General features: G+C 59.3%; 1 protein-coding gene across 3 annotated transcripts in view; it reads left to right on the top strand.

Moving 5' to 3' along the window:
* Positions 1 to 23,187, top strand: part of RIN3 (Ras and Rab interactor 3) — a 105,139-nt gene extending 81,952 nt beyond the window's left edge. For all 3 annotated transcript variants that reach the window (XM_041758267.1, XM_041758266.1, XM_041758268.1), the window contains 3 exons: positions 12,585 to 12,716; positions 19,102 to 19,265; positions 21,977 to 23,187. In XM_041758267.1, the coding sequence (XP_041614201.1) occupies positions 12,585 to 12,716; positions 19,102 to 19,265; positions 21,977 to 22,297 (617 nt within the window). In that variant the 3' untranslated portion in view covers positions 22,298 to 23,187. The remainder of the gene's footprint in view (positions 1 to 12,584; positions 12,717 to 19,101; positions 19,266 to 21,976) is intronic.
* Positions 23,188 to 27,448: the final 4,261 nt, after the last annotated feature.

Raw genomic sequence — 27,448 nt, 5'->3', positions numbered from 1 at the left:
AGAGACAGGTACAGGCCTCCTTCCCAGCCCTGACTGTATTCCGGGTTCTGAGGTGCTTGGAGCCTCAGTTTCCCCCTGGGGTAAGCAGGCACAGCCATACCCCTCACGGGGCTGCTGTGACAGTGAATGTAGTCTGCAAATCTGCATCTAGCCCAGAGGCTGGTGCTTAATCAGCACAGTCACCGTCCCTATCAGAACCTCCAATTTGGAGAATCTTTTCCTCTTAGGCAGTGCCAAGTCTTGGGGTAAAATCAGGTCAAAGGGCTCTGTGGGCCCTGAGACATTATCAGAGACATGGTTTGGGGCCTGAAGAGGGCATTCTCGGTGAGCCCTAGTTGGCTCAGGAAGCCTTGGGCTTCCTGCAATTACATTTTTTTTTTTAAGATTTATTTATTTCCTTGAGAGAGAGTACATGCCTGTGAGTCGGCAGGGGCGGGGAGGGGGAGACAGCCATCAGGGTGACTGCGCTGAGTGTGGAGCCCACGGGGGCTCGGCACCCTGAGGCCATGCCCGGAGCCGGACCCACGGGGCGGACGGTTAACCCACTGAGCCACCCGGGCGACCCACGGTGCCTTTACACATCATGTCTGAGCAGTGGCTTCAGCTGCCAGGATGCTTGGGAGGGAGCTGACTTACTGAAAACCTCCACCGGGGAGAGCAGGGAGCGGGGAGGGAGCGGATGAGCCCACACAAAGCCCAGGAAGGGACAGAGGCTCACAGGGTCAGCAGAGGCCCAGGGCCTCACGGAGGACGAGGACGGCAGGACTCTGCTGGTCCACACGCAGCAGCCACCACGGGCAAGGAAACGGCCAGGCCAGGGCTGGGTGCAAGGGCTCCGCCACCACACCCCCCACCGCAGCAAATGCGTGTTCCCCTCCCATGGCGGAAGGAGCCCCAGGGCTTCCCCCCTTCCTGCCTAGCCTCTGCTCCTTCTTCTGGGGGTCAGAGGCTCCCGCCAAGGGGAGCAGGGCTGTGGGCCGTGGGAACCTGAGCTTCGGAGGTGCGCGCCACTGGTGACTCACGGGTCCTCCGCAGAAGTGTAGGCTGCGGGTGGTCAGGCTGCCGTGCAGGACGCAGGAGGGCTCAGGCTGGAGGCAGACAAGCCGCCTGGCCTGGGCCCTGAGGGGTCTCACCTCCCAAATCTGGTCCTCTCGCTTCCGACTTGGGCCTGCGAGCGCATGGGGATTAGGGCATCAGGTGCAGCCAAGAGTACTGTGAGTGCAGGAAGGGCTGCCTTGCCGCCACTCAGCAGCTTCCATGCCGGGTCCCCGGAGGTACCCCGAGGTACCCCGAGGCCGCCCAAGGGGCATGGTGCTGGTGGGGCCACAGCCCGGCTCGTCCCCATCCTCCACGTGGAGTTCCACGTGGGATCTTATTTGAAATGACCAGTTCTGCTGATATTCTAGCTTTTAATTGATTAATTAATTAATAGAAAGGGGTGGGGGAGGGGCCAGGACAGGGAAAGAGAGAGAATCTAAAACAGGCTCCACACCCAGCTCAGGGCTCGATCTCACAATCCCAAAATCACAGCCAGAGCCAGAACCAAGAGTCGGATGCTCAACCGACTGAGCCTCCCGGGTACCCCATAAGTATTTTAGCTTTTAAACCTTCCAGGGCACCTGGATGGCTCAGCAGGTGAGCGTCTGCCTTCAGCTCAGGTCGTGACCCCAGGGTCCTGGGATCGAATCCCACATCAGGCTCCCTGCATGGAGCCTGCTTCTCCCTCTGCCAATGCCTCTGCCTCTCTCTGTGTGTCTCTCATGAATAAATAAATAAAATCTTTTTTTTTTTAAGATTATTTATTTATTTATTTATTCATGATAGACATAGAGAGAGAGAAAGGCAGAGACACAGGCAGAGGGAGAAGCAGGCTCCATGCCAGGAGCCCGAGGCGGGACTCAATCCTGGGACTCCAGGATCGCGCCCTGGGCCGAAGGCAGGCGCCAAACCGCTGAGCCACCCAGGGATCCCCTAAATAAATAAAATCTTTTAAAAAATAAAAATAAACCTTCCATTTGTAAATGACTTCAACTTCACAGACATTAGGAATGGAAACACTACCTTAGAATGGGGACGTCGCCTGCCCTCTGTGGGTCGTCAGTACCTTATTTCATTGGCTTTATCACCGACACACTCTTTGGTGCACACACGATGTCTTTCCTGGGCCGTCTGAGCATGAGTGGCCTATGTCTAGGCCCTTTACCCCTAAATGCTGTTCTCAGAGTCGAGCTATTCTCTCTCATGCCCATGGTGACATCATCGGCTCTGTAAATTCATGTCCATGCGACAATTTACCTGAGGCACCGTGTACCTGGGGGTCGCTGGAGTGCACCAGGCCCTTCCCGGCCTTTCCTCCTCCCGTTGGGGAAACAGGTGAGGGGCAGGCGTGGCCACTAGCTGTGGGGTGTCCTTTAGCTGGGGACACTGACGTCTTGTAGGAATACAGATTTCCCACCCCACCCCCCACCTTTGGTTCTTTCTATTGAAAGTTCCTTATTTTGTGTTTGTCAGATGTTTCCTGGTGATTAGATTGAGGTTATGAGTTTTCAGCTCCATCCCTACTGACTGTCAGATTCCCTCTGGCTTCGTTCGGTCTGGGGAATCTCAGGACCAGGCCCTGTACCCCAGGCATTCCACTTGCCCCTCCCTTTGGCCAGAGGCTTCCCGCAACTTGCTGCGCAGAGTGTGGTCTGTGGACCAGCCACCCCGCATGGAAGCCCAGAGCTGTCAGCCACCCAGGGAGGGCCCTGCCTGCCGCAGCACTGACCACCCCCAAAGCAGCCGGCGGGCCTTCCTTTGCACTGCAGCCCCACCCTCAGGAGCCCTGTGACCTGTGTGCCTCCAGGCACCACATGATGCCACAGAAGTAGCCTGTGGGGTCCCCAAGGCCTGGCTGCTGGCCAAGCCTGCAAGGGCCATAAGAAGATGCCTCAGTGCAAGGCGCAGGCCCAAGTCAACTGGCTGGACCGTCCTTCCCAGAGGGGTGGTTGCTCCTTGTGCCCAGGATACAGAAGGGCCAGGATTCAGAGCCAGAATCTTACTGCAAAGCCTGTGCGTTTATAACCGTGCCCAGCGGCCAGCCCAAGACAGACCTCAGGGCGCTCGAGTGCTGCCCCCCCACAGCAGCAAGGCTAGGGCCGGGTTGGGCAGAGCGGGGGTTTGCCGAGGCCGATGGCTTTTGGTAAGCATGGCCCCCCATCCCACACGTGGCAGCCGTCGTGGGTTGCCCACGGGCTTCCTGAGGCCTAGTGAGGGCAGCGAGAACTTCTAGAACTGTTTCTCCTGTCGCTTTCACAAGCCAGTTACTTTCACCTTCTCCAAGTCTAAGAACAGACAGACCTTCAGGGCTGGCCCTGCTGTCGGGGACAAACAGAGGCAAGGCCGGGCCCTGCCCTGCACTGCAGGAGGAAGGAAGGACAAGTGTGGTACCTGTACACACGAGGTCCTTTCTCAAGAACCTTCTTTCGATACAGAGCAGGCAATGGGAGGGAGCAGTGAGGGCCCGGAGGCCCCACAGACAGCGATCAGACACGAGGCCCTGGAGCCCCTTGGGCAGCCCTCGCCATTGTCTCCTGGCAGCCACCAGAGAGCCAGTGGGGAGTCTGCAGCTGCTGCAGGCAGGGCCTGAGGGTGGAAGCCAGAGCCCCAGGAGCCTGAGACAGGGACCAGGGCATGAGAACTGACAGGAAAGTCAGCCTGTTGGTTTTTTTTTTTTAATCTCTGTTAAAAAAATATCTGATTTCTGATGACAGAAGTCAGTATTGTGTGTGGTTTATTTTTTAAAGATTTTATTTATTTATTCATGAGAGACAGAGAGAGGCAGAGACACAGGCAAAGGGAGAGGCAGGCTCCCTGCAGGGAGCTTGATATGGGGCTCAATCCCGGGGCTCCAGGATCACACCCTGAGCCGAAGACAGATGCTCAACCGCTGAGCCACCCAGGGATAACTGGAAGTCAATAATGTTTATTGTTGAAAAAGCAATTAGTGTTTTGGTGAGTTTGTTTCTGACCTTTTTAGAAGAGCCATAGATGGGTAGGTAAGTTGACAATTAGTTGAGGAAAGAGGCTTGCTGCTGTGACGGGTAAACCCTGCAGTGTCATCCAGCGAGAGCTCATTTCTCACTCGTAGCCCAGGTGAACGGAGGAGGGCGAGGCTGGGCATGGGCTGTGCTCCATGTGGTCATCCAGGGATCTAGGTGGAGGGAGGTTTCATGAACCCTCCTGGGCAGAGAGAGGGAGAGACAGACAGAGAGAACGTAAGGGTCAGGCTGGAAGCAAAACATAACCTTGATTTTTTTTTTAAGATTTATTTATTTATTTGAGAGAGAGAGCACGAACAGGCGGGGGGGGGGGGGGACAGACAGAGGGGGAGGGAATCCCAAGCAGACGCCCTGCTGAGCATGGAGCCCAACATGAGGCTGGACCTCACGACCCTGAAACCATGACCAGAGCCAACAGCAAGAGTCAGACGTTTAACTGACAGAGCCCCCCAGGCGCCCTGATATCCTTGCTTCCAAACCCCCCACCAGGAGGGGGGTTCAGGCCCCCTGGGATGGTGTGCTCTGAGCAGAAGGAGCCACACGGCCATCCTGGGCTGTGTCACAGCATGTCTGACGTCACTCACATGTGGGAGCCCAGCAGACTCCGTGTTCATCTCTTTCTGTCCAGTCACTGAACCCTCCCCACACCTCCCTGGGGGCTCTACTGTTGCCCCCATCTTATAGTTGAGCATGCTGGGCACTGTGAGCCAGGGCGGCCACATCAGGGTCACACCGGAGCCAGCGAGTGCTTAGAGCTGGGACTGGAATCTGGGGCCTCGTGCTGATCCACGGCCTCCCTGGGGTGTCTGGGGGCAGAGGCGACCTCAGGGAAGGCAGGCCTGAGTCACAGGCGCCCCGCCTTCCTCCAGCCGGGCTGGACTCTGGGCTGCAGGCTCGGAACCCGCAGCCGTGTGGCTGTGCCGACTGGTGGGCTGGGCTCCCCAAAGAGGAACCTGCTGTGCCGGAGTGATTACAGGGATGGGTGTTGCTCAAAGCAGAAGTGACGTGCAGGCAGTGTCTGCAGAGAAGCCCACAGGGTGGTGAGGGGGCCCGTGGGCGGAGGGCTGGCTGCTCACCTCAAGCCAGGAGGCCTCCAGCCGCCCACAGTCCCTGCTGCTGCCCTGCTGCTGCCCAGACTCCGGCTCTGATCCCGCGGCTGCTGCAGAGCGCTCTCGGGGCACCCGGGGCATGGCAGAGGGGGGTGCCATGGGGGGCAGCAGGGAAGCCAGGCCACTGGGCAACCCCCGCTCCCCCCCCACCGTCAGAGGCATCCACTAGAAAAGGACATTGAAAACCCCCCTCAGACTCTCCCTACTTCCTGCTGGCCTGTGCTTTTATCAAATGCGTCCGTTCAACAGTCCCCACTCTTGATGACATGCCTGTTACCAGGAAAACCCCGTCCTTTCTTTTTTTTTTTTTTTTTTTAACCCCGTCCTTTCTTATGAGGGTCACAAATTCAAGCGGGAAACGGAGCAGGAGACAAGGGACGGTCATGCCGTGTGGCAAACCACATGTACGCATTCACTTGGCTGATACATCTATTGAACACCAACTGTGTCCCGGGCACTAGGCCAGCACCGCCCACGAACGGTGCCCCCAATGGGCCTCTGCCCTCACCAAGCTTTCATTCCGGGGAGGAGAGGTGGGTAATAAATCAGGAGGCAGAAGGACGAACCGTGTCCTCAGGTGCCCAAACCCGCCAGCAGACTGGCTGAGGCCGATGGGGTGAAGGGCTGGGAGGCGTTGGGAGCTTGCTGTCTGCGTTAGGAGGCCGGGGAGGCGTCCCTGGGTCAGTGGAAAGCATCTGTGTTTCCACTCCACAGAGACAGGGTGGGGGAAACCCATGATCAGGGCATCCGCCCGGCTGGCAGCGGTGGGTCCTCGGGTCACACTTCCTGGAGAAAGGGAGTGGCTTTTGGTGGGCAGCATGGTGGAGGGCAGACAGGCTTTGTCAGATCGGGAGCCTTGTCTGCCCCAGGACTGTTGCATCAGCCGCTGCATTCAGCAAGAGCCCCGTGAATGGATTGGGAGGGGCGGTTACAGCTAGAGCCTTCACCTGGATTGGGGTCTGCAGACGAAAGCCTGGGGTCAGCTCTGGCCTCCAACTTGAGTCTGTAAATAAACCCATGGGAACAGTCCCACCCACTCTCGGACGTGGCGTCTGCTTTCACGGCAACCCCCCAGCAGAGTACTTGGGCCTCAGGGAACAATTACCACCTCACCCTTTATAGGAACCTTGGCCAGCTCCCCTCTTCCTAATGACGAAGCCTAATGTTTCAGCCAGCCGCTGGCGATGCCCACTGCACCCCACAGTGACCGCCTGAGGCAGGCTCAGCACTCTTCCCAGTTTTCAGGCAAGCACACTGGGGCTGGGAGCGCATGGCCCCAGGCCACGGAGCTGGAAGAGTAGGGGGCTTCCTAGTGCTGGCTCCTTGCTGCAGCGTGACCCTGGTGAACAGGCTCAGCCCCAGAGAGTTTACCAGAACTCTCCTCCCAGACTTGCTGGCCGGTGAAACAGGCACAGGGGCACCAGCTCTTGGGAGTGAGTTTGCCCCGGACCCCCGACCTCCAGGTGGAAAACAGACGGGACTTACGCCAACAGGAAGGCAGGATGCGCAGGATCCAGGGGGCTTTCCCCTACAGCCTGGCGGCCACGGTCCCCACTGCCCACAAGCCATGTCCTGAGCCAGGAGGGCTGTCCTGGACCGTCCGCAGCATCCCCAACGCGCCGCACACAAGGCTCAGCTCCTGCCTTGGCTCCAGGGCCCTGGGGGGGAGAATGCCGCCCTAGCTCCCCCTGCCGTGTCGGGGAGGACCCAGTGCCCCCAAGTAATGCTTGAAGCTACTGTTTGCCCCCACCTCTTGGGTCAGAGCGCTTATGCGGGCATCTCCCATCTCATCAGGGACAGGAGCCTGGGTGCCCATCACAGCTCCACTGCTGTGCCTCGAGCTGCGGGGCTTTGAGTGAACTTCTCCGGACCTTGGTTTGCTTGCAGCGAGCTGGGCTTTGGTGGTTCCGGGGCCACTGGTGTGCTGAGTCAGGAGGACCAATCATGCTGCTCCTCTCTGCCCCGTGTTCACATGGGAGCTTGACATGAGCCCCCGTGGAAACACTGACACACAGACATGGGCCAACCTGCAAATCAGGGCTTGTGTTCTTTTCGGGAGAGCCAATTGTTGGGCATTCCCAGCGCACTGCTGTCTTAAGACCCGCAACGGATCCTAATCACCTTGACCGTGGCCCCAGCCCTGACGGGACAGCATGGGAGCCAGTGGGGACTGTGTGTGGCTCCGTTTAGCCCACGGTCTGCGTGTGACACCCCAGGCCCTGTGCTGGGGCCTAGAGAGGCTCGGAGAGGCTAAGAGGCTTGGCCTAGCTCACCTGGCAGCTCACAGCTCAAGGGAAAGGCCGGCTCTGCAATAGTCCCGGTGTCTGGAAGCTGGAGCAGGTAAGGGAAAGCAGAGAGGCGGTGGTGGAGGTGTGCAGAGGGAACTGGGTGAGCAGGCACAAGGAATGAAAGTACCCTTGGGGTGCCAGGGATGGCTTGCGATTCAGTACCAACCAACGTATGTGGGAAGGTGACAAAGGCCGAGTGTCATCCTGAGCGGAAGTTGGCAAGTAGAGTGTAGAGTAAGCACCAGGAGCTGGACAGCCCAGAGGGCTTCCTTAAGGAGGTGGGACTGGGGAGAGGAATGTTGAAGCAGCAGGGGCAGGGGATTGCAGGTAAGAAACGGTTGGACCCCATTCGTGGCCAACCACATCGTAGCCATGTGACCTGAGCCAAAGGGCTACCCACTCCTCGTCTCGTGAGGGGAGTCTAACCTGCCTCACAGAGCTGCCTGAGGAATTCATGGATGGAGAGCACCCCACGAGCACTGGTGCCAGGTGGGATGCCAGGTGGGATGCCAGGTGGGACACAGAAGGAAGGCTCAGGCCTGCGGGGTGTGAGGAGAAGCGCACCAGCTGGGTGACTGTGGTAGGAGCCTGGGGCTGGGATGCAGGTGACCCGTGCTCAGTCCATCAGCTGGACAGCGTGGCCGGAAGGCAGTCGAGTCCATCGTGCTGGACACATGTTTATGGGCCTGACATGGAAGGCCTTGAACTCAGGCCAACAGGTCTGCACTTGATTCTCCCAGCTGTAGGGACCCTGATGGTTCTTGAGAAGTGACCATAGGTTCAGGGGACAAGTCAGGGGATGGTGGGTCCAAGGACAGAGACCCTGCTGGGAGGGCAGGCTTGGGGGAGCAGGGCTGGAAAAAGCAAAGGGTGAGTGAGTGCAGGAAGCAGCCAGAGGAGGATTCACCGGGGCTCTGGCCACAGGCAGCCGAGGGCCCTAGGGAAAGGGCATCCTCCCAGGCCGGGGGCAGGGGGCTCCTTGACAGAAGTGGGAAGGTCCCCAGCAAGGGCTGGTGTCCAGGAAATGCTGAAATACTGGGCTGGGGTCTGGTGCAGGGGGACTCATGGGGTCTGTGTAGGGGTCGCCTGGGGCTGGGAACCTGGCTGGGAGCTTGGTGTCCTGCTCATCTTTGCTATGCCTCACGCTGTGACCTGGGGACGTAAGGAAGGGGTGCTCATGGGTGGTCCGAGGTGTAACCCAAGGAGAGGGGCCCCAGAGCCCATCCTGAGCATTGGCCGTGGCTCCCAGGAAGTACACAAGGGGAGGAGCAAGCAATAACTTTGCTTCCCCACAGGGCTCAGGGCCACAGTCCAGGGGCCTCCGAGCCCCAACCAGAACCGGGGCCAGACCATCCTTCTTGCTGAAAGTTGCTGTCCCCTCAAGCCGGGCTTCTTGTGCTTAGAACTGCAGACATGGGGGCTGCAGAAACTGGTACGATGAGAGGCTGTCCTGGCATTGTGGGACCCTCAGCAGCAGCCCTGGCCTTGGTGCCAGTTGCACCTCACGGGCTGTAGTGTGGCAAGCGAAAAGTGACTCCAGATGCTGCCCAATGACCCCTGAAGGGCAGCATCACCCTGGCAGAGAGACACTGCCCAACAGCACGTCAGCCTTTGTCCAATTGTGTTCCTTGGTGAGTCATGAACAGAATACCAGGGACAGATTGGTGATCCAAGGGGCCCAGGGACCATCATGAGCTCCGGGCCAGCGTGAGATCCAGGTTCCCGCAGGCACAGGATGTGTCACCTCAGTTCCTGGCTCATAGCACAGATGGCACAGGACTTTCCTGGGCGCCACGATTCTCATAACTAAATGGTCCACATGAGAAACATCTTGCAGCACAACCCCCCTTACCCCACAGCCCCGGGAACCCTGTAGTCGTGGCTCAGGTTTAATAAAGGTTCAGGGGAAAGCTTGCTTTCTCCAAAACAAACTCGTCCTGTGTAGGGAGGGGACTGGGACCCGAAACAAATAACCAGAGAGCCTCAGAACGCAGAGTGGGAATGGGAGGAATGGAGGTTTCTGAGCAGGCATTTTCCATGGGAGCATGGGGGGCAGCCTGTGTAAATCTGTGTGTAGGGTTCTCACCAAAATCCCATAGCATGTCCTGTGACCAGTGTCGCATCATGCATGACCAGAAATACAGGCTCAGAGAGGTGAAGCAACAAGTCCGAGGTCACACAGCGGGTACGAAGTATGCGGAGGCTGGCTCTCTGGGTCCAACCTGCTTCCTGGTGCTGTGCGTTACCAACTCCTGCAACCTGCGTATCTCATGGGCAGGAAAACTGAGGCCACTTGAGAAAACAGAACAGAGATGTTAGTCATAGCTTATGTTTCCGTAGCAGTTTTTGCAAGTCCTGAACTCTTGTATTTTCTCATCTTGTTGTCTTGAAAACCCCAAGAGGCCATGAGGGTTGGTGTTCGCTGGCCCCCATTTGCAGATGTAGGGGCTGAGTGCTGGCCAGGAAGCAGGCCACTGGGCACACTGTTCCCTGCAAAACCGAGCTAGGAGGAATTGTGGGCAAGAGGGCACCTCCCCAACCCCGGGTAGACATTATCGGAGCGGCGCCAGTGCTGAACGGGGTGGGCCGTGCAGATGCAGGAGCCAGTACGGGCCTGGCCGGGTTGGGGAGGCATGGATGTGCTGCTCGATTGTGCCCTCAGGGTGGGGCCCAGGGCCCCCGAGGGCCCCAGCCTGGCCAGGCTGGGCAAGGGGGCAGAACGCCTCCGGAGGGGCTGCTGATCAATACCGAGCTCTCCCACTCCTTTCAAAACCTCCTTCCCACTGTTTCCTTCACTGGCCTCCTTCTGGCCCCCACCGGAACCCAGAAAAATCAGATCTTACTACCTGGGTGGGTAACACTCAAGGAACAGAGTGGTTAATAAGAGGGTTTGGATGGGTGGATGGATGGGTGGTGGATGGAGGGAAGGGTGGATGGATGGATGGATGGATGGATGGGTGGATGGATGGACAGATGGGTGGATGGAGGGATGGATGGGTGGATGGATGGATGGATGGGTGGATGGATGGATGGATGGATGGATGGGTGGATGGGTGAGTGAGTGAATGACCAGGTGGGCCATGGCCGAGCCATGCTGACCACTTACTGGGATCTGCAGCCCACGTTCTGCAGAAGTTAGGATGCAGCCCAGCCTGGAGGGCTTCTGTGCCTCTCTCATCCCTTCCTCCCCCTCAGGGCTCTTTCCCTTGAAGGGGCCAATTTCTCGGCATTGTTACAAGGACCGCAGGGGAACATGCATGATGACCTATGAAATTCGCCTCCCTGTCTCCCTCCTGGAGACACTCACCCTGATCTGTGTCCTGAGGCAAGGAAGTGAAAATCACTAAGTGAACTTTGCCCCCATGTGTGCGAAGGAACTTGTCGATTGTAAGCCTCACGTAGGAAGTGAAGCCACATGGTTAATGTTGGAGTCAGCCCTAAGCCTTGAACAAACGACTTGGTGCCTCTGAGAAACTGGTGTTTTCTTTTTATGGACAATGAGAAGAAGGTAATGACCGTTTTCCTCTTCACTTTGGCCACCAGGAGACTCAAAGCCAAACGCTCCCTCCTGAGGGAGCCATCATTCGGGTCCTGCCTTACCTGTGTGTTTTATTTTTCCAGCGGCATAGGGGCCTTCTTATAACTTTGTGATCATCTCTCTTTCCCACTGTTTCCTTCACTCAAATCTTTCTGGTCCCCACCAGAATCCACAAAAATCACATCACATCTTACATTTTTATTCAGATTTTACTGTTTTATTACGCGCTTCCTGAGGCTCACCTAAATCCTTTGTAAAAATGTGTCAAGTACAAACCTAAAAAAGCTGTAATTGCTCGGCATGTATTTGGACCCATTATTCATCTCCCCCAAGATGCAAGGGGCAGCAGTCATGGATCCTTCTGCGCTATTCCTTCTGTTACCTCCAGCGGAGTCTGGGGAGCTTTGTCTGAGCCCTGAACCCCCTTAGGTAGGAGGAAGTGAGAAGATGGGCTGGGGACCCCACAGGACCTTCCCCATCACCACCCTGTGCACAGCTGCTCAGCTGACTTTCCTGCTCCCCAGAGTCTCAGGCATGCAGGTGTCCCCTGGGGGACTGCAGGGCATCCCATCCTTGGAGGACTTCTTCCTTCTGCAGGGAGACTTTGATTTGATGATGCCAAACCATCCGTCCATAGAGCCAGCGGGACCCGTGCTGGGAGAGACCCCAGAGTCTTGGGCCTGCTGTTCACCCCATGTCTTCCCCAGGTCCTTTGAGCCTGGGAGCATCTCCCACAGAGCAGAGGCAATGGGTTATTCCTTTCAGAGCTATTTGTATTTGTAAAGAACCCCTCAGGAGGGCCCCCCTGCTGAGCCCATAGAGTGAGGCTAGAATGCAGGGCTCTCCCTCCAGGGAGCACTGAGAGGGAGAGTTAAGACTATCTATGCTGCAGGTGGACAGGGAGGCCTGAGGTAGAAAGGGATGGAGAAACTTCTCAGAACATGTCACTGTTAGAGAGAGCTGCCAGCTGCCACAGGGGGCTTAGGGGATGGGCATGGGCCCGCGGCTCAGGGCATGACCCCAGGGTCCTGGGATCAAGTTCCACATCTGGCCCCACTGGGAGCCTGCTTCTCCCTTTGCCTGTGTCTCTCCCTCTCCCTCTGTGTCTCTCATGAACAAATAAATAAAATTAATAAAAAATAAACGTTCAGTTAAAAAACGAAAGACACACAGCTGCTTCCAGGTGGCTCCATGAACTTGGCTGTCAAATAAGCAGCAAGGAGGGACCGGGCGCCCGATGGCTTAGTCAGCAAAGCATGGGATTCTCCATCCCAGGGTGTGAGTTCAAGCCCCATGTGGGGTGTAGAGATGACTTAAAAATAAAATCCTTAAAAATAAAAGAGACCAGCAGCAAAGGTATGTTGAGGGGGAAAGAGCTGGGGAGAGGGCAGGTGGGTCATGCCCTCTGCAGTGGACGGTGCCTCTCGTGGTTCCTTCTTCCACTTCAGACCTGGAGGATGTCTGCAGCTGCCCTGAGAAGGCTGACCCCAGGTCACCCCCATCCTGCTCAGGGGGTCCTTGTGCAGGGGTCACCGTGCCCCATACTGCAGGGCCCGGGCACAGCTCTTGAGAAGCTTGCACTCACTGCCTCTAACCCTTGTCCCCGCAGGGAAGCCCTACGGGGCAGACGACTTCCTGCCAGTGCTTATGTACGTGCTGGCCCGCAGCAACCTCGCAGAGATGCTCCTCAACGTGGAGTACATGATGGAGCTCATGGACCCCGCCCTACAGCTGGGGGAGGGTGAGTCTGCCCACCAGGCCCACATCTAGGCCCCCAGGTCGCCCTGCACAGCCCCATACACCTTCCTGGGTGCCAGACACCCAGGGCCCTGGAGACAGGACACAAGGCCCCCCAGAGGCCCGCCCTAGGGGAGCTTGTGGGCCGACGGGAGCCGGTGAACAGACCTGGTCACCATTGCTTGACAAACACAGCAGCGTGTATGGGAGCACATTGCCCAGACTGTGCAGTCAGGGAGGGCTTCCAGGAAGAGGTGATAGCTGAGCTGAGCACTGAGGGTTGGACAGGAGCCAGACAGCTGAAGGAGGGGTAAAGGCTTTCTCCACAGAGGGAACCACGGTTGCTGGTAGCACAGAAGATAAGGCTGAAGCAATGGACCGATGCGTGAGAGGGAACCTGAGTGGGAATCATAGTTAGTTCTTAGATGGGGACAGCCCTGGGACCAGTTGGCCCCTGCTCACCCAGCCTGGCCGGGTCCTGTGGGCAGGGAGCCCCGCACCCCAGGGGGATGATGGGAGAGGTGTGGTCTGTTCCGCCCCACGCTTGGTTTCCCTTCCCCTTTCGTCTTTCTCCACCACTTCCCCCACCCACTTGGCTGGGGCCGCTCATCCACCCAGACTCCCTGAGGGACAGCCCACCCCGCTGTCTGGGCGTGCCCCGCAGGCTCCTCGCAGCCATCGGCCCCAGAGGCTGGGGTGCGACTCCCAGGGCCCTGCGGTTCCTGAGATCAGCTGGTCTTCCTTGCATCTGTTTGCAAGGGGGACACATCAGTCTCTGGGGCAACAGTGTGACAGGCCAGTTCCGTGAGATCTTGGAAACTCAGGGGAGCATGCAGAGCCCTGAAGTTTGCTGTCACGAAGATGCTTCGCTAGGGCTCCCGACCCTGAGACTATTTCCGTCACTAGTTAAGCGCTTTCTGCAGTTGGGACAACTTGTCTTCCAGGGACTGTAAGAATTCAGTGGAAGCCGGGCTTCCTCCAGCAGTGATTGTCCACTGCCTGGTACATCCACCCATCTGTCCATCCCTCCACCTGTCTGCCCATCCATCCATCCATCCATCCATCCATCCATCTCTCCACCCACCCGTCTGTCTGTCCGTCCATCCATCCATCTATCCATCCATCTGCACACACAGCCACCTACCCTGTGTCCACCCACCCATTCACGTCTCCACACACGAGTCCCAGGCACATGGGCTACAATGCAGGGCAAGGCAGGCGAGGCTGATAGTCCCGTGAGAATGAATGATTGCTTTGTTCTGAGCCCCACACTTGCAGGCCTCTACCTCAGGCCTCAATGGGCCTGCCTCCTTGATTTGTCCAGCCCTGAGAATGCACGCGGAAGCACCGTGAGGCTGAGGGGGTGGGCAGGGGCCTCCCGACAACACTATGTGTCTCCCACAATCTAAGGGAAAAGTTAGCAAGGAAGGGGAGGCAAGGAGGGTTAGGTTACTGTGGCAGAACTGGCTTCCTACCCCAATCCTGAATATCCCATTTCCTAGGGCTAGCCCCTGAGTAGTATAGCAGCCCACCCAGAGCTCTCAGCAGGAATATTAGCTGTTGTCCCCTGGCTACCATACATGTGACCTCTGAGGGCAAAACTTTCACATGTCAAAAATCACCATAATAGAATAAGATACACCAGAGAAAAGTGTTCTCAAATTAGCATACCAAGAGTTAGTAGCCTCAATATGTAAAAAAAAAAAGTCTTATAAAACAATAAAATAAGTATTTAGACTCAGTAGTCACCTGGGGAAAGGCCTTATACTCATTCATTCAACAGATATTGACTGAGCGAGGTGACAACAGGTCCCCTTTCCTGTAAAATTTTATTCCAGTTGGGAGAGAGAGGATGTCAGACCTTAAATAAATTAAGCAAATAAGCAAATGAAAAAAATCTCACATCCCGTGGATGTTGAGAAGAAATGAAATAGGCTAGTGGGATAGTGCAGCAGGGCAGGGCATTGCTCAGACGATCGTGGAGGGCCGAGCACAGAGCAGAGTGGCTTCTCTACTTTTTTTTTGGGATTTTCATGTTTTCCAGTGGGCACTGCTGCTGAGCTCCCACGGAAGAAATCACTTACAGACCCTGTTCAGGACTGGCCCCAACCGCGCAGGGTGTCATAGACAGTGCTCGAGACAGTGTCCACAAAGCCTTGTGCAAGATGGAGCAGGATCGGGCAGCTCTGCCACGGTCTGGGCGCTGGCCGGCCCTCCCGTGGTGGGCAGCTATGCCCTGGCCACCATGACTCCCTCTGCATCCTCACCCTGCATCCTTGTGGCCAAGCGGGGCTGCAGGCCAGGCGCATCCTTGACCCAACCCCCCACCCCAGTCCTGCCATGGCCCCCTAGGTCTTCCTCCTGTTCCTAAAGCCTCTACAGGGTTTGGGGGGGAAAGCCCGGGTCCTCCAGGCAGGGACACTGGGCTCTGCTGGGCTTGTGGAGCGTTTCTGACACCGGCCACATATGAGTGAATATGCAGGGCTCAGGGTTCTGACCCAAGGCTGCTAGAACACCCTGCAGCCACCCCAGCCCCACATGGGAAGGTTCCTGGGGAATGTGAGAGGAATGTGAGAGGCGAGTGCTGGGAATGAATCTGAGGGCGGGGCGGTATTTGCAAGGCCTGCACATGGCCCCTCCCTCCCCGCCCTTGCGACCCTGACCCTGCGGTGAAAGACCCGGCCCCTGGCAGCTCTGAGGGCCACAGGACAAACTTGGTGTTGTGTTACACAAACCAAAAGGCCTCCCCACACCTCTCTCTGTTCCTGCTCTGAGAGCCCAAGGGGGAAGTCAGCACCCAAGCCATGCTGCTGTTGGCCTTCCTTCGTGAGATGACGTGGGGCTCACTGTCTGGCTTGGGCAGGTCCAGGTCTGACTGACAGCCAGCAGCCTTCCATCTATCTAGAAGGCTCTGGGGGCAGAGAGATGAGCACAAGGGGCAGCAGCGTCCCCAGCTTTGCCTCCTGTCCTACATGGCTGCTGGCTCGCACGGCGATCCACCCCCAACGCCCCGCAGTCTCAGGTAGAAAGAAGAGCCTGCCTGGGGGGAAGGGGGGGGGCAGAGCCCTGGCCTTGGTACTCCTGGAAGCACAGACATACCTGGGGCAGGGGCGGACCCTCGGGGAGCCCTCCCTCCTAGAAACTGGCGTTGCTCCACTGAGAGAGGGGAATTAATGTAGGTCTAATGAAAAGAGCGGTTTTCACACTGGATTTCTGTCCTGGACCTGCTTCCGATTGTGCGGGCCCTGGACAAGTCACTTGACTCCCCTGGCTTAGGAAGGTACGTGCGCTGGGCTGTATCTGGGGTTTCCAACCCGACGGGGCGCTCCAGCATTGTGCATGTGACCAACAGCCTGCGAGTTTGGCTTTGTGCCCTCTGAGACCCTTGTGCTCTGTCAGCTGGTTCTGAGAGGTGCTAAACCGGTCAGAGACCAGTGAGTGGGTCCGGCTTTCTTTTTTTAAGTCTGTCAATTTACTTATTTATTAGAGAGAGAGAGAGAGAGAGAGAGTACCCAAGCAGGGGGAGCAGCACAGGGAGAGGGAGAAGCAGATGCAGGACTCGGGGATAGTGACCTGAGCTGAAGGAGACGCCTAGCCGATGGAACCCCCAGGTACCCCTCAGTCCTGCTTTCCTTGCAGGAGGCTTATGAGGCGTGAGAGGTCAGGGACTCCTACAAAAAGCAGAGAGGGCCTGAGCACTGGGCAGAGGGAACCCCGGGCCCCCTAGTCTGTCTCTGCAGCTCCCACCACTCTGAGCAAGGAAGGGCAGATGGAGACCCAGGCAGTTGCTCAAGATCCAAACCTCTCCCAGAAGCGCCCTTCTGGACATCCGTGTGCACGTCCCCTCTGCACCCTGGCTGACAGCTGGCCACGCTGTGCAAGTATCTTCAGGGGAGTAGGGAGTCCTCTCCTTCAGAGGACAACACGCTTCCCCAAAGGGAACAGCCGGCTCCCAAACTCGGTACGAGGGGTCACCTGCCCCCTAGTTGTCCTGGAGGGCGCCGCATGGCATGGCCCCAGGAGGGTGAGAAGCCCCCCGGGCTTGGGTCACCTCACCCTACATTGCCCACACGTTTTGAAGCCCTGCACTTGCAGGCATTCATCTCATTTACTTTCCACCACATCCTGGGAAAAGTGAAGGGGGAAACAGGCACAGAGAGGACAGTCACCCCCCGAGATAACAGGGCTGCTGCTACACGACCCAGACCTAGCCTGTGCTCTCTGCCTCTGACACTGGACATGCCGAGTCACCGTGCTGCACTCCGCGCCTCTGTCCACAGCCAGAAACACGGAAGGCAGGGCCCGGTGGGGTGGAGGGTGGGGGTGGGCACGGGGAACAGCCAGCAGACGGGAGCACGGGGACTTGCAGGACAGCCAGAGCTGACGGCCCTGGGGCAAGGCGCTTGGCACAGCTGGCTCTCGGACTTCCCGAAAAGGAAGACACAGGTGTAGCTTGGTGGGGGCTCTTCTCTGGTGAGAGGCAGCAGCTCCCCCTCCAATTTGCCCTGACCTTAGTCACGCCCTCCCCAGCTATACGGGGTGCAATGTCGGGGAGACTTCTCCAGCGTAATGGGGATGCCTGGGGCTGCAGCTAACTCACGAGGGAGGCACGGCAATCAAGAAGTCCTTGGATAAGCAATTGCTGATAATGGCCCTTTCTGGCCCTGCCATCAGGACTTCATGGCCAGCCCTCTGTGCTGTAGGACAGGAGCCTTTGTCCTCAAGCCTGTCCCCTCCCATCAGTAGGCAGCTAGGCTCCCTGTGTGTCCCAGGCAGGACGGAGGAGCACAGGCAAAAACACCAGGCCTATGTCAGCCCAGTCAAAAGGCTTCCCGCTGAAAGTCAAAAGGTCCTCCCGCCACCTCTTACATCTCAGCCAGATGGGGTCTCCTGCCCTCAACTCCTAGCTGCGTGGGAAGTAAGCATCGTTAGTTCATTATTCCTTCCCCCTGAAAGGAGAGTTCCGTTACTCAGAAAAAATAAAAAGAGAAGATGGGATTTGGGTGGGTCACGAGGAGGAGAATCAGCCTCACCTCAGAGACCTTTGTCACCAGGGCAACTGGGTGGCTCAGCCGGTTATATAGCCTCTGACGCAATTTCCGCTCAGGTCATGGGTCTCAGGGTCCTGTGATCAAGCTCCTCGCTGAGCCCTGCACTCAACGCAGAGTCTGCTTGTCCCCCTCCATCTCTACCCCCAATAAATAAGTAAAGAAGTGAGTAAATAAATAAAATCTTAAAAAAAAAGAAGCATCACGAGAGAAATCCTTTTCCTGGTCCCTAAAGAGCCTGGGAGGAGGCCTGGGAAGGGGCTGCACAACCTTGACCAAGCCACCCTCCATCTCTCCAAAGTGACAGGGCTCCATGGGGTCAGTGCTTTGCTAACATCTTTTTTTAAGGATTTTATTTATTTGAGAGAGAAAGAGAGGGAGCAGGGAGCCTGCTGAGCAGGGAGCCTGCTTTGGGCCTCCATCCCAGGACCCCGGGGTCATGACCCGACCTGAAGGCAGATGCTTCACTGCCTGAGCCCCCCAGGTGCCCCACTTTGCTAACATCTTAGCCCAAACCCCTAGCAACCTAAAAACAGTGAACTTGGAAGCATCGGTGCAAATTACTATCTTTCATCTGAAAACTTCCTGTAAATTTTGCGGAAATCCGAAGTCTCTCAAAGCTTAAATTACCTTAGGAAACAGATGTGAATGTAACAGATGTAAGAAGTAGAAAGGAATGGGGAAATGAAGAATTTGAATTTTTTACTTCCCTTAAATCTTTAAACACTGTGTGTAAAAGTATAACTATAACTAAAACTTTAATATGTCTTTTGAAAATTATTTATTTAGACTAGGAGACGTGTGTGTCTGTCTACACACACGTGTACACGCACATACATGTATCACCAAGTAGTGAGAAGTCTCCCAGCCACCCCTGTCCCCACCCTATAGACATCCACAATGGTCACTTTTTCGTGTGTCCTTTAAATTTTAAAAGATTCCAAAGCCCATTTGAAAAATAAAAACTCACTTGAGGGGGCACCAGGGAGCCTGCTTCTCCCTCTGCTTCTGCCCCCACCCCCACCGTTTATTCTCTCTTGCTCACTCGCTCAAATAAATAAAATCTTTTTAAATTTTTTTTTGAAAATTAAAAAAAATAAAACTTACTTGAAAAATAAATTCCATCCTGAAGGGGGAGCCAAAGACAGTCTTTTGAGCCGAGCAGGGCCTGACAGCTCCAGGGGCGGGACTTGAGGAAGCTGGCGAGTTGGCAGGGGTGCCACGCAGGGGCTGTAGCTCCACAGGTGACCAGGTGACCCCGAGGTGCCCCAGGCAGTGGTGGGGGGGGTGCCTGGAGCAGCTGGAGGTCTCCCCTCAGCTCGCACACCCTCTTCTCCGCAGGGTCCTACTACCTGACCACCACCTACGGGGCCCTAGAGCACATCAAGAACTATGACAAGATCACAGTGACCCGGCAGCTGAGCGTGGAGGTGCAAGACTCCATCCACCGCTGGGAGCGCCGGCGCACGCTCAACAAGGCCCGGGCCTCCCGCTCCTCCGTGCAGGTGATGGGGACGTAGGGACGCAGGGGGCAGGGGCAGCAACCCACACACCAGCCTGTGACCCTCCAGCATGGGACATGGGGACACGGGGGACAGGGGGAGATGGGCGGGGGCAGTGACCCAAACACAAGCCCGTGACCCTCTAGCAGGGGACACGGGGACACAAGGGGTTGCGGGGGGCAGGGACCCACACACCACCCATGAGCCTCCAGCAGAGGATGCAGGGGGGCAGGGACCCACACACCAGCCCATGACCCTCCAGCTTAGTGAAGTGAGCCATATTAGTCGCCTGATACTGGCCCCATGTCTTCGGGGAGCAGTGTGGCAGGGACGGGATGGGGGCGGGGCTTACCCCAGTGCATAGCACCCACTGCCCACTGTACGATGTGTCCCGTGCCCAGAGGTGTGGACCCAGGCCTGCCATCCCGCCTGGGGAGCCGGGTGCTGATCCACAGCTTTGCCACTGCCCAGCCTCAGTTTCTCTGACAGACCCTCCTCTGAGAAGTCTTGTAGGAGCCAGCTCCTTGCCCATCCCCACCCTACAGCACAGGTTAGATGCTGCCCTCCGTGCCTCTTGCTGCTGCCCCCGTTATAGCACATAATCACACCTGGTGTGACTGTCCCAGTAGGAAGCTGTGGCCCTGGGAGGAGGGCATGGCTCACACATCTCGGGCCCCAAGCCCAGGGCCCAGGACAGAGAGGGACTGGGGTGTGTGTGCAGGATAGAGGCAGGCGGCAGTCCAGAACTTGGCACCTGGAGCCCCCTGGACCGGAACCTGCCCTGGCTGTCAGGGTAACCGGTGGAACTCACGTGTGAGGGCAGAAGGCCTGGTCTGGACCCCCAACCCCCATCCAAGTGAGCCTTGCTGCATCATCCTGAGCGGCCTCTGCCTGGACTCAGTTTTGCCATCAGCAGAGGTGGACTGGGGACCAGACGAGCTTTGCCCCCCAGGACGTGCTCTAGGCTCCTAGGATGGTGTTGCCCCCATCCTGGTCCATGGGGCCTTCACCCTGTTTAGTAACTCGCTCTCCGGTGAGAAAAAAAAGCGGCTGTGATTTGGGCTTCTGCCCGTTTCCACGGTGTGGATACTCCCTGGGGCCAGTTCAGGGAACAAGTGGGGCCGCTGAGCTGGAAGTTGGGATGAGATGCGGGCACTTGGCTTCCCGAGGTCGCTGGACCGGGTTGTAGGAGGGGCTGCAGCACACGACCTCTCCTCTCCTCTCCCTCCTGGCAGGGCTCTGCACCAACTCTGGCTGGGGGGACCTCGATCCAGGCCTGACCCTGGGGGGCCCCTTGCTTCTCTATGGCAGGTCCCGGGTTCAGCCCAGCAGACAACACTGCCTCTCACTGGGGAGGGTCAGCTTATGACAGGCCTGGGGTGGGGGCCCGGGGCCAGCAGTGCCCTCTGCTCCCCCCAGCGCCCCCGGTGCACTCAGCACTGCGGGCACAACTGTAATCAGCCCTCGGTGGTGGTCCGGGCCGCTGCAGCGTCATCGTGGTCCCCACCGTGAGGCAGCTGTGCTGCTGCCCCTCCACAGGAAGGCACCCTGCGCACCCAGCTTCCCACCTGCCCTCAGGGTGCTGGCGGCGGAGGCGCCCACCCTCGCAGCCCAGGTGTCGACAGGTGTCGCCCGGCTTGCAGCTGTTAGTGGAGGCACCGAGAGGTCAAGGTCCCAGCGTGCCAGCAGGTTCAGAGCCAGGCAGGAACTCCAGGGTCCTGCCCCCGGGGCTGGAGCGGGAAGGTGTAGGCCCGGCCCCCTCAGTCGCACACCCACGCACCACCCTCTCCTTGAGACACCCTGCCCGGAGCCCCCCGCCTCTCGCCAGGCGCCCCCCGCCCCGGCGCGGAACCCGGGCCGCCCCTTCCGCACCCCGGGCTGCTGGGCGGGGGCCTGCACACTCGACTTTGTTTACGGCAGCCTCGGGCGGGGCGGGGCGGGGACGGGGGGGAGCGGGCGGGGGAGGGGCGGGGCCCGGGGGAGTGGGCGGGACGGGGGCGGGGCCCGGGGGAGCGGGCGGGACGGGGGCGGGGCCCGGGGGAGCGGGCGGGACGGGGGCGGGGCCCGGGGGAGCGGGCGGGACGGGGGCGGGGCCCGGGGGAGCGGGGGGCGGGGCCCGGGGGAGCGGGGGGCGGGGCCCGGGGGAGCGGGCGGGACGGGGGCGGGGCCCGGGGGAGCGGGCGGGACGGGGGCGGGGCCCGGGGGAGCGGGGACGGGGGCGGGGCCCGGGGAGCGGGGACGGGGGCGGGGCCCGGGGGAGCGGGGGGCGGGGCCCGGGGAGCGGGGACGGGGGCGGGGCCCGGGGGACGGGGGCGGGGCCCGGGGGAGCGGGGACGGGGGCGGGGCCCGGGGGAGCGGGGACGGGGGCGGGGCCCGGGGGAGCGGGGACGGGGGCGGGGCCCGGGGGAGCGGGACGGGGGCGGGGCCCGGGGGAGCGGGCGGACGGGGCGGGCCCGGGGAGCGGGGGCGGGGCCGGGGCCCGGGGGAGCGGGGACGGGGGCGGGGCCCGGGGGAGCGGGGACGGGGGCGGGGCCCGGGGGAGCGGGCGGGACGGGGGCGGGGCCCGGGGGAGCGGGCGGGACGGGGGCGGGGCCCGGGGGAGCGGGGACGGGGGCGGGGCCCGGGGGAGCGGGGACGGGGGCGGGGCCCGGTCGCGCCGCGGGGTCCCGCGGTGGCGGAGGGTCCCCGCGGCTGACGCGCCCCCCGGCCCCCAGGACTTCATCTGCGTGTCGTACCTGGAGCCCGAGCGGCAGGCGCGGACGCTGGCGTCGCGGGCAGACACGCCGGCCGAGGCGCTGTGCGCGCAGTGCGCCGACAAGTTCGCGGTGCCGCGGCCCCAGGACCACCGGCTCTTCGTGCTGGTGGACGGCCGCTGCTTCCGGCTGGCGGACGAGGCGCTGCCGCACCGCATCAAGGGCTACCTGCTGCGGAGCGAGCCCAAGCGCGACTTCCACTTCGTGTACCGGCCCCTGGACGGCGGCGGGGCCGCGGGGGGGCCGCCGTGCCTCGTGGTGCGCGAGCCCAACTTCCTGTGACGCGGCCCGACAGCCCCTGTGCCTCGCGGGGCGGAAGGGGAAACTGAGGCTCAGAGACAGCCGGGACTGTCCCGCCAGCCGCCGCCCGACCCGGCCCTGCTGACGCTCCTCCTCCGCGAGGCGCCCAGGACCATCCTTCCCGGAGCAGGAGCAGCCTCAGCCCGGCTCAGCTTCGCGGGGCCCTCGGGATGGGGGGTGGGGTGCACAGTCGCGGCGCCTCGGGAGCACCTCTCAGGTGTGTGCGGGACACAGGCCCCCACCCTGAGCCTGAGCCTGAGCCTGAGCCAGGCGGCCCCTCCCCAGCACCGCAGTCGCCCTCGCCCTCGCCCTCGCCCCGCAGGTCCCCGCAGGCCCTGAGCATCGCAAGCGCCAGGAGGGCCCACAGCCAGCCCGGCGTCTCCGTCTCCGTGGACAGGCCCAGCTTCAGCCTGGGGGGAACAGGCATGGAGCCCTAACCCGCTGGGCAGCCCCAGGGTGGGCTGGGGAGAACCTAATAAACGCCCTCCTAAAATGGCATCTTTCACTCCCTTTCCCGCCCCGCTCCCTCCCGGGCGGGGTCTGAGGCCACCCTCCCTGCGAACCTGAGGCCTGTCCTGTGCAGTTGGCCACATGCTCTCAGCCCCGTAGCTCGTGCGGCCTGTGCAGTCTGCACCTCGGCCGGCTGTTGGCAGCCTCCCCACCTCAGGATCCCACCCCACCACCACCTCAGGATCCCACACATCCTGCTTCCACTACTTATCCCGGGAATACCATTCCCCGTAGCCACTGTTTGGTCAAACTCCTATTTGTCCTTCAAAGTTCATCTCTGACCTCCTCGGCTGGCCAGGTAGTGCTCGCACACTGTCCCGCAGCCCCTGGGCTCATCCCCAAACAAGAGACATCAAACTGCAGTTGTCTCTCCATGCTTCGGCTCCATCCTCCAGACTACTCATGACTGCATCCTCTGCGTTGATTTAAAATACATGTTTGTTGAGTGCCCGTCACATGTCAGCACTGCTCTAGGGAAGCAGAGAGAACAGAACAGGGTTCAAATTGAGCCTCGATGTGAAGGCCATGCACCACGCTGCATGCCCTGAAGTAAACCCCTGGGCGTCAAGCCGCTTATTCAGCCAGCAGCTGCCGGGGCTGCGACCTGTTAGCGGGTCCCCTGCATCATTTCCTTTAGTGGGCAGAGGAAGGCGCGGCGGCTTGGAGCGGGCCGAGGACCCACCACAGCCCCGCACTTAAAGGGTACGTTGGTTTCCCCACATTCTGGAGGCTGGACATCTGTGGGGTCGCTCTCCCCCCCCACCCAGCCTGTGGGGCCGCCTCCCATGGCCTTGCTCCTCTGCCTGAGCACCCCAAGTCTCCGCCTACCCAGATGCCCGGCCCACTAGAGCAGAGCCCACCTGTCTGCCCTCGGGTCACCCTAACCCCCTCTTTAATGCCCGTCTCCATGTGCCATCACATTCTGAGATGCTAGGGATCAGAGCTTCATCTGAGGGACCTTGGGGGACGAGTTCACATCACAGGGGGTGACTCACCCAAGGGCACATGCCCCTTAGAGGCCAAAGTGGGGTTTGAACTCAGGGCTGACCCACCCTAAATCCAAGGCTGTTTTTCCTGCTGTTTTTCCACACGACCTCCCACGTGACCTGTGACCTGACACAGAGACGCCAGGCTTGCTAAGCTCACCCATGAGGCTCTGCCCTGGGCAAGGTTGCCTGAAGCAGTTGGTCACGGCAAGCACCGGTCATGGCAACACCATGGGGCTGACCCGGCAGGTGGGGGTGGGGGGTGAGGGGGGGGGCCAGACTTGGCTGAACCAGCCCCACCTCTCCGCAGACCTGAGCAAGGGGTCGGGAGTCCAGTGCTGAGTGTGTGTGCGCATGTGTCTAGGAGTGATAGGACAGAGGCTGTCGCATGTGACGGAGGCCTCCGTGTCCCCTCCCCAGTGTGCATTCCCTCCCCTTGGCAGGTTGCCCCCTGAGGCTGCGGCTGGGCCAGCCGGGCTGACACTGGGTCCCTCCTGGGGCTTGCTCCTGCAGCCCCAGGGCCGACCAGTGACAGCTGCGTGCCAAGTCCTGCCCATCAAGGGAAAAGTCTCAAACTGGCCCAACGTGCCCAGCCTGTGACGCCTTCACGTGGCCTCAGTCCACTTTGCCGCAGCTATGAGCAGGTTCCTGCTGGGGGACCAGGGACAGGCCTAGGGGCAGCAAGCAGAGAGCAGAGGCCTGAGGAGGAAGGATAGGTTGGGGGGGGACACTGGGGGTAGCAGAGACGCCCCCCAGCCCCCACTCACCGGCCCAGCAGCCATCTGGGGGTAGACAGAGGCCGTGTCTGGACAGCGGCACACGGCACACGCAGGGAGACATGGTCTCTGGCAGGCCCCACGCCCCCTCCCTTTGCCCCTCCCCGTCCCAGCTCCTAAAGGTGGTTTCCGGCCCCAGTGCAGGAACCAGGCCAGGCAGGCCCTGGTAGGGGAGCCTCAGGCCATGAGAAGGTAAACCGTTCGGGAAGTGCACACAGGCGGGAGGTCGCCCACCACACCACCTCGGGACAAGGGAGCAGAAATCCCATTGAGGCCCCGCTCCAGGCAGCTGTTCCTGGTGGGGGCCAGGTTACCCCCGGTTGAAGAGGCACCTGGTCCAACGGTGTGGAGGCAGCACAGGGTCCCCAGGGCATGCGGGGGAAGTCAGACCTGGGGGGCCTGGGCTACCCGCCTGTTTTCAGCCTTGGTGACTGGCTGGTGGCGGCAGTGGGCATGTGGGGGGGGAAGGGGGCTTGAAGGGGAAGGAGCAGGCAAGAGTCGAGGGAGCAGACCGGCGAGAGCCACAGGGCCAGCCTGGCCCACGTCAGGGGCCCCGAGGCTCCTCCACAATGGATCAGAGGGGCCTCGCCAGGTGGAGTTCTTCCCGCCCTCCCAGGGAGAGGGCACCTCCCTCCAGGGCAGGGGGCGGGTTCCTGGCAGCCTTTCTGAAAAAATCCAGATCTGCCTGAGCTGGAGGCCTCTCAGTGACACCGCAGTCCATGTCATGCGCCCAGGGATCCCAGGTCTTCACCAGCACCTGAGCAGCCCTGTTAGCTTGGGGTGGGGGGGAGGTAAGGCTGTAGGCCACCCTTGATGAGGGGGCTGCAGGAGGTGAGAACAGCCACGAGGAAGGGGCCGCACGCAGGACCACCAAGGGGCCGCACGCAGGACCACCGGTCTGTTGTCTCAAGGTGGCCCAAGCAGCAGGGGGTAATGGGCCAGGCCCTGAAGAGCCCACATGGCAGCTCAAGGAGGCTGGAAGGTCTGCACTCACACGTGGAACAGAACTGGAGGGGCCTAGGGAGGGGGCAGGGGTTGACCGAAGCCTGCCCCGGTGACCAGGGGAGAGTTCCCCTGTTGGCAATCCCTCGAATTAATGATACAGGCCTTGAGCACCAAGCGCAATCAGAGGGCACTGTGACCCTCAGAGGTAGAGCTCGGGGATTCATTAGCGGTTAACCCCCCCATGCTCAACCCACACGTGCCCTCCTCAGTGCCTGCCATCTCTGTGACCTGTCCCCAAGCCGGCCCCTCCGGTGACCCCCAGTGTTTCTTAGAGTTCAGCGTCTCTTATGGTTTGCCTCCCTCCCTGATTTCATCTTACTTCCCCCTCCCTGCCCCTTGGTTCCTGTTTTGTTTCTTAAATTCCACATGAGTGAAATCATGTAATCATCTTTCTCTGACATCGCCCTCTTGTTTCACCCACATCATTCCAAACTTCATCCTTTCTGATGGCTGATATTCCACTGTATATATAGACCACGTCGTATCCATTCATCTGTCGATGGACAGACACAGTGCTCCTTCCACAAGGCTCCTTCCACAGTGTGGCTATTGTGGACATTGCTGCTAGAAACATCGGGGTGCAGGTGTCCTAGTGTTTCACTGCATCTGAATCTTTGGGGTAAATCCCCAGCAGCGCAATTGCTGGGTCGTAGGGCAGGTCTATTTTTAACTCTTTGAGGAACCTCCACACAGTTTTCCAGAGTGGCTGCACCAGTTCACATTCCCACCAACAGTGCAAGAGGGTTCCCCTTTCTCCACATCCTCTCCAACATTTGTTTCTTCCTGTCTTGTGGGTTGTAGCCATTGTAGGCATGAGGTGGGGTCTCACTGTGGCTCTGAATTTCCCTGCTGCTGAGGGATGTGGGGCATGTTCTCACGTAAAAGGCATTACCGTTTCTGTTAAGTGGGCAAGAGTGACCGGGTGTCTAGGGAAGCACATGCTACAAAGCCAGAGACACCGGGGGAGTGGGTGTGGGGGCAGGGGCAGGCTGTGACGGGCTGGAGCGGGAGGGGTTTCTGGGGGCTGCTATGGTTCGCCGTAGGTGTCAGCGAGCCCTGAGCCATGGCGCCGAGGTCTGGCCGCATGTTGCTCTGGGTGTTGCTGGGGTGTTCTTCGGCTGGAATTCACGTGGAAACTGGCGGGACGTGGAGTAAAGCAGATCACCCTCTGCAGTGTGTGTGGGGGTCCATCCAGTCTGTTGAAGGCCCCATAGAGCAGTGTGACCTCCCCGAGCAAGGATTCCACTGGCAGACAGCTCTTGGACGTGAACTGTAACCACCCCCTTGGTCTCCAGTCTACAGACTTTGGACTTAACTGAGCCTGCAGTCACGTGAGTTGGCTCTAAGATGAATCTGTCCTCACACACATGTACACATGACGGGCTCTGTTTCTGTGAGAACCTTGACCTGACTTCTCTTTCTTGATAATGGTGAGAGTTACAAGGATGTTCACCTTAAACTTCACTAAGCAATGTATAAGTTTTGCATGGTATTCTGGTTTTCTGATGAGAAGGTATGTTGCACACAGGTGTTGATACACAGATGGGGGGTTTGGTGAATAAATGGTATTTGGGATTTATGGGGAGTTGAAGGGATGGCTACGTTTTGCTTTGAGTATTTTTGTGCCGTGTGACTTGGTGCCAAGACGTGTCTGTACATTTTGGATAGAATCACCAAAGAAGAAAAGCTGTTCCTAGTCGTGATACACATGGGAAGATCAACCCAATTAGAAATCAAACAGAAGGGACACCTGGGTGGCTCAGCGGTCAAGCCGCTGCCTCCGGCTCAGGTTGTGATCCCAGGGTCCTGGGATCCAGTCCCGCATCGGGTTCCCTGTGAGGAGCCTGCTTCTCCCT

This window comes from Vulpes lagopus, chromosome 6 (genome assembly GCF_018345385.1).
Source record: "Vulpes lagopus strain Blue_001 chromosome 6, ASM1834538v1, whole genome shotgun sequence".
In the NCBI taxonomy this organism is placed as follows: Eukaryota; Metazoa; Chordata; class Mammalia; order Carnivora; family Canidae; genus Vulpes; species Vulpes lagopus.
This window is presented reverse-complemented; position numbering and strand designations above follow the sequence as displayed.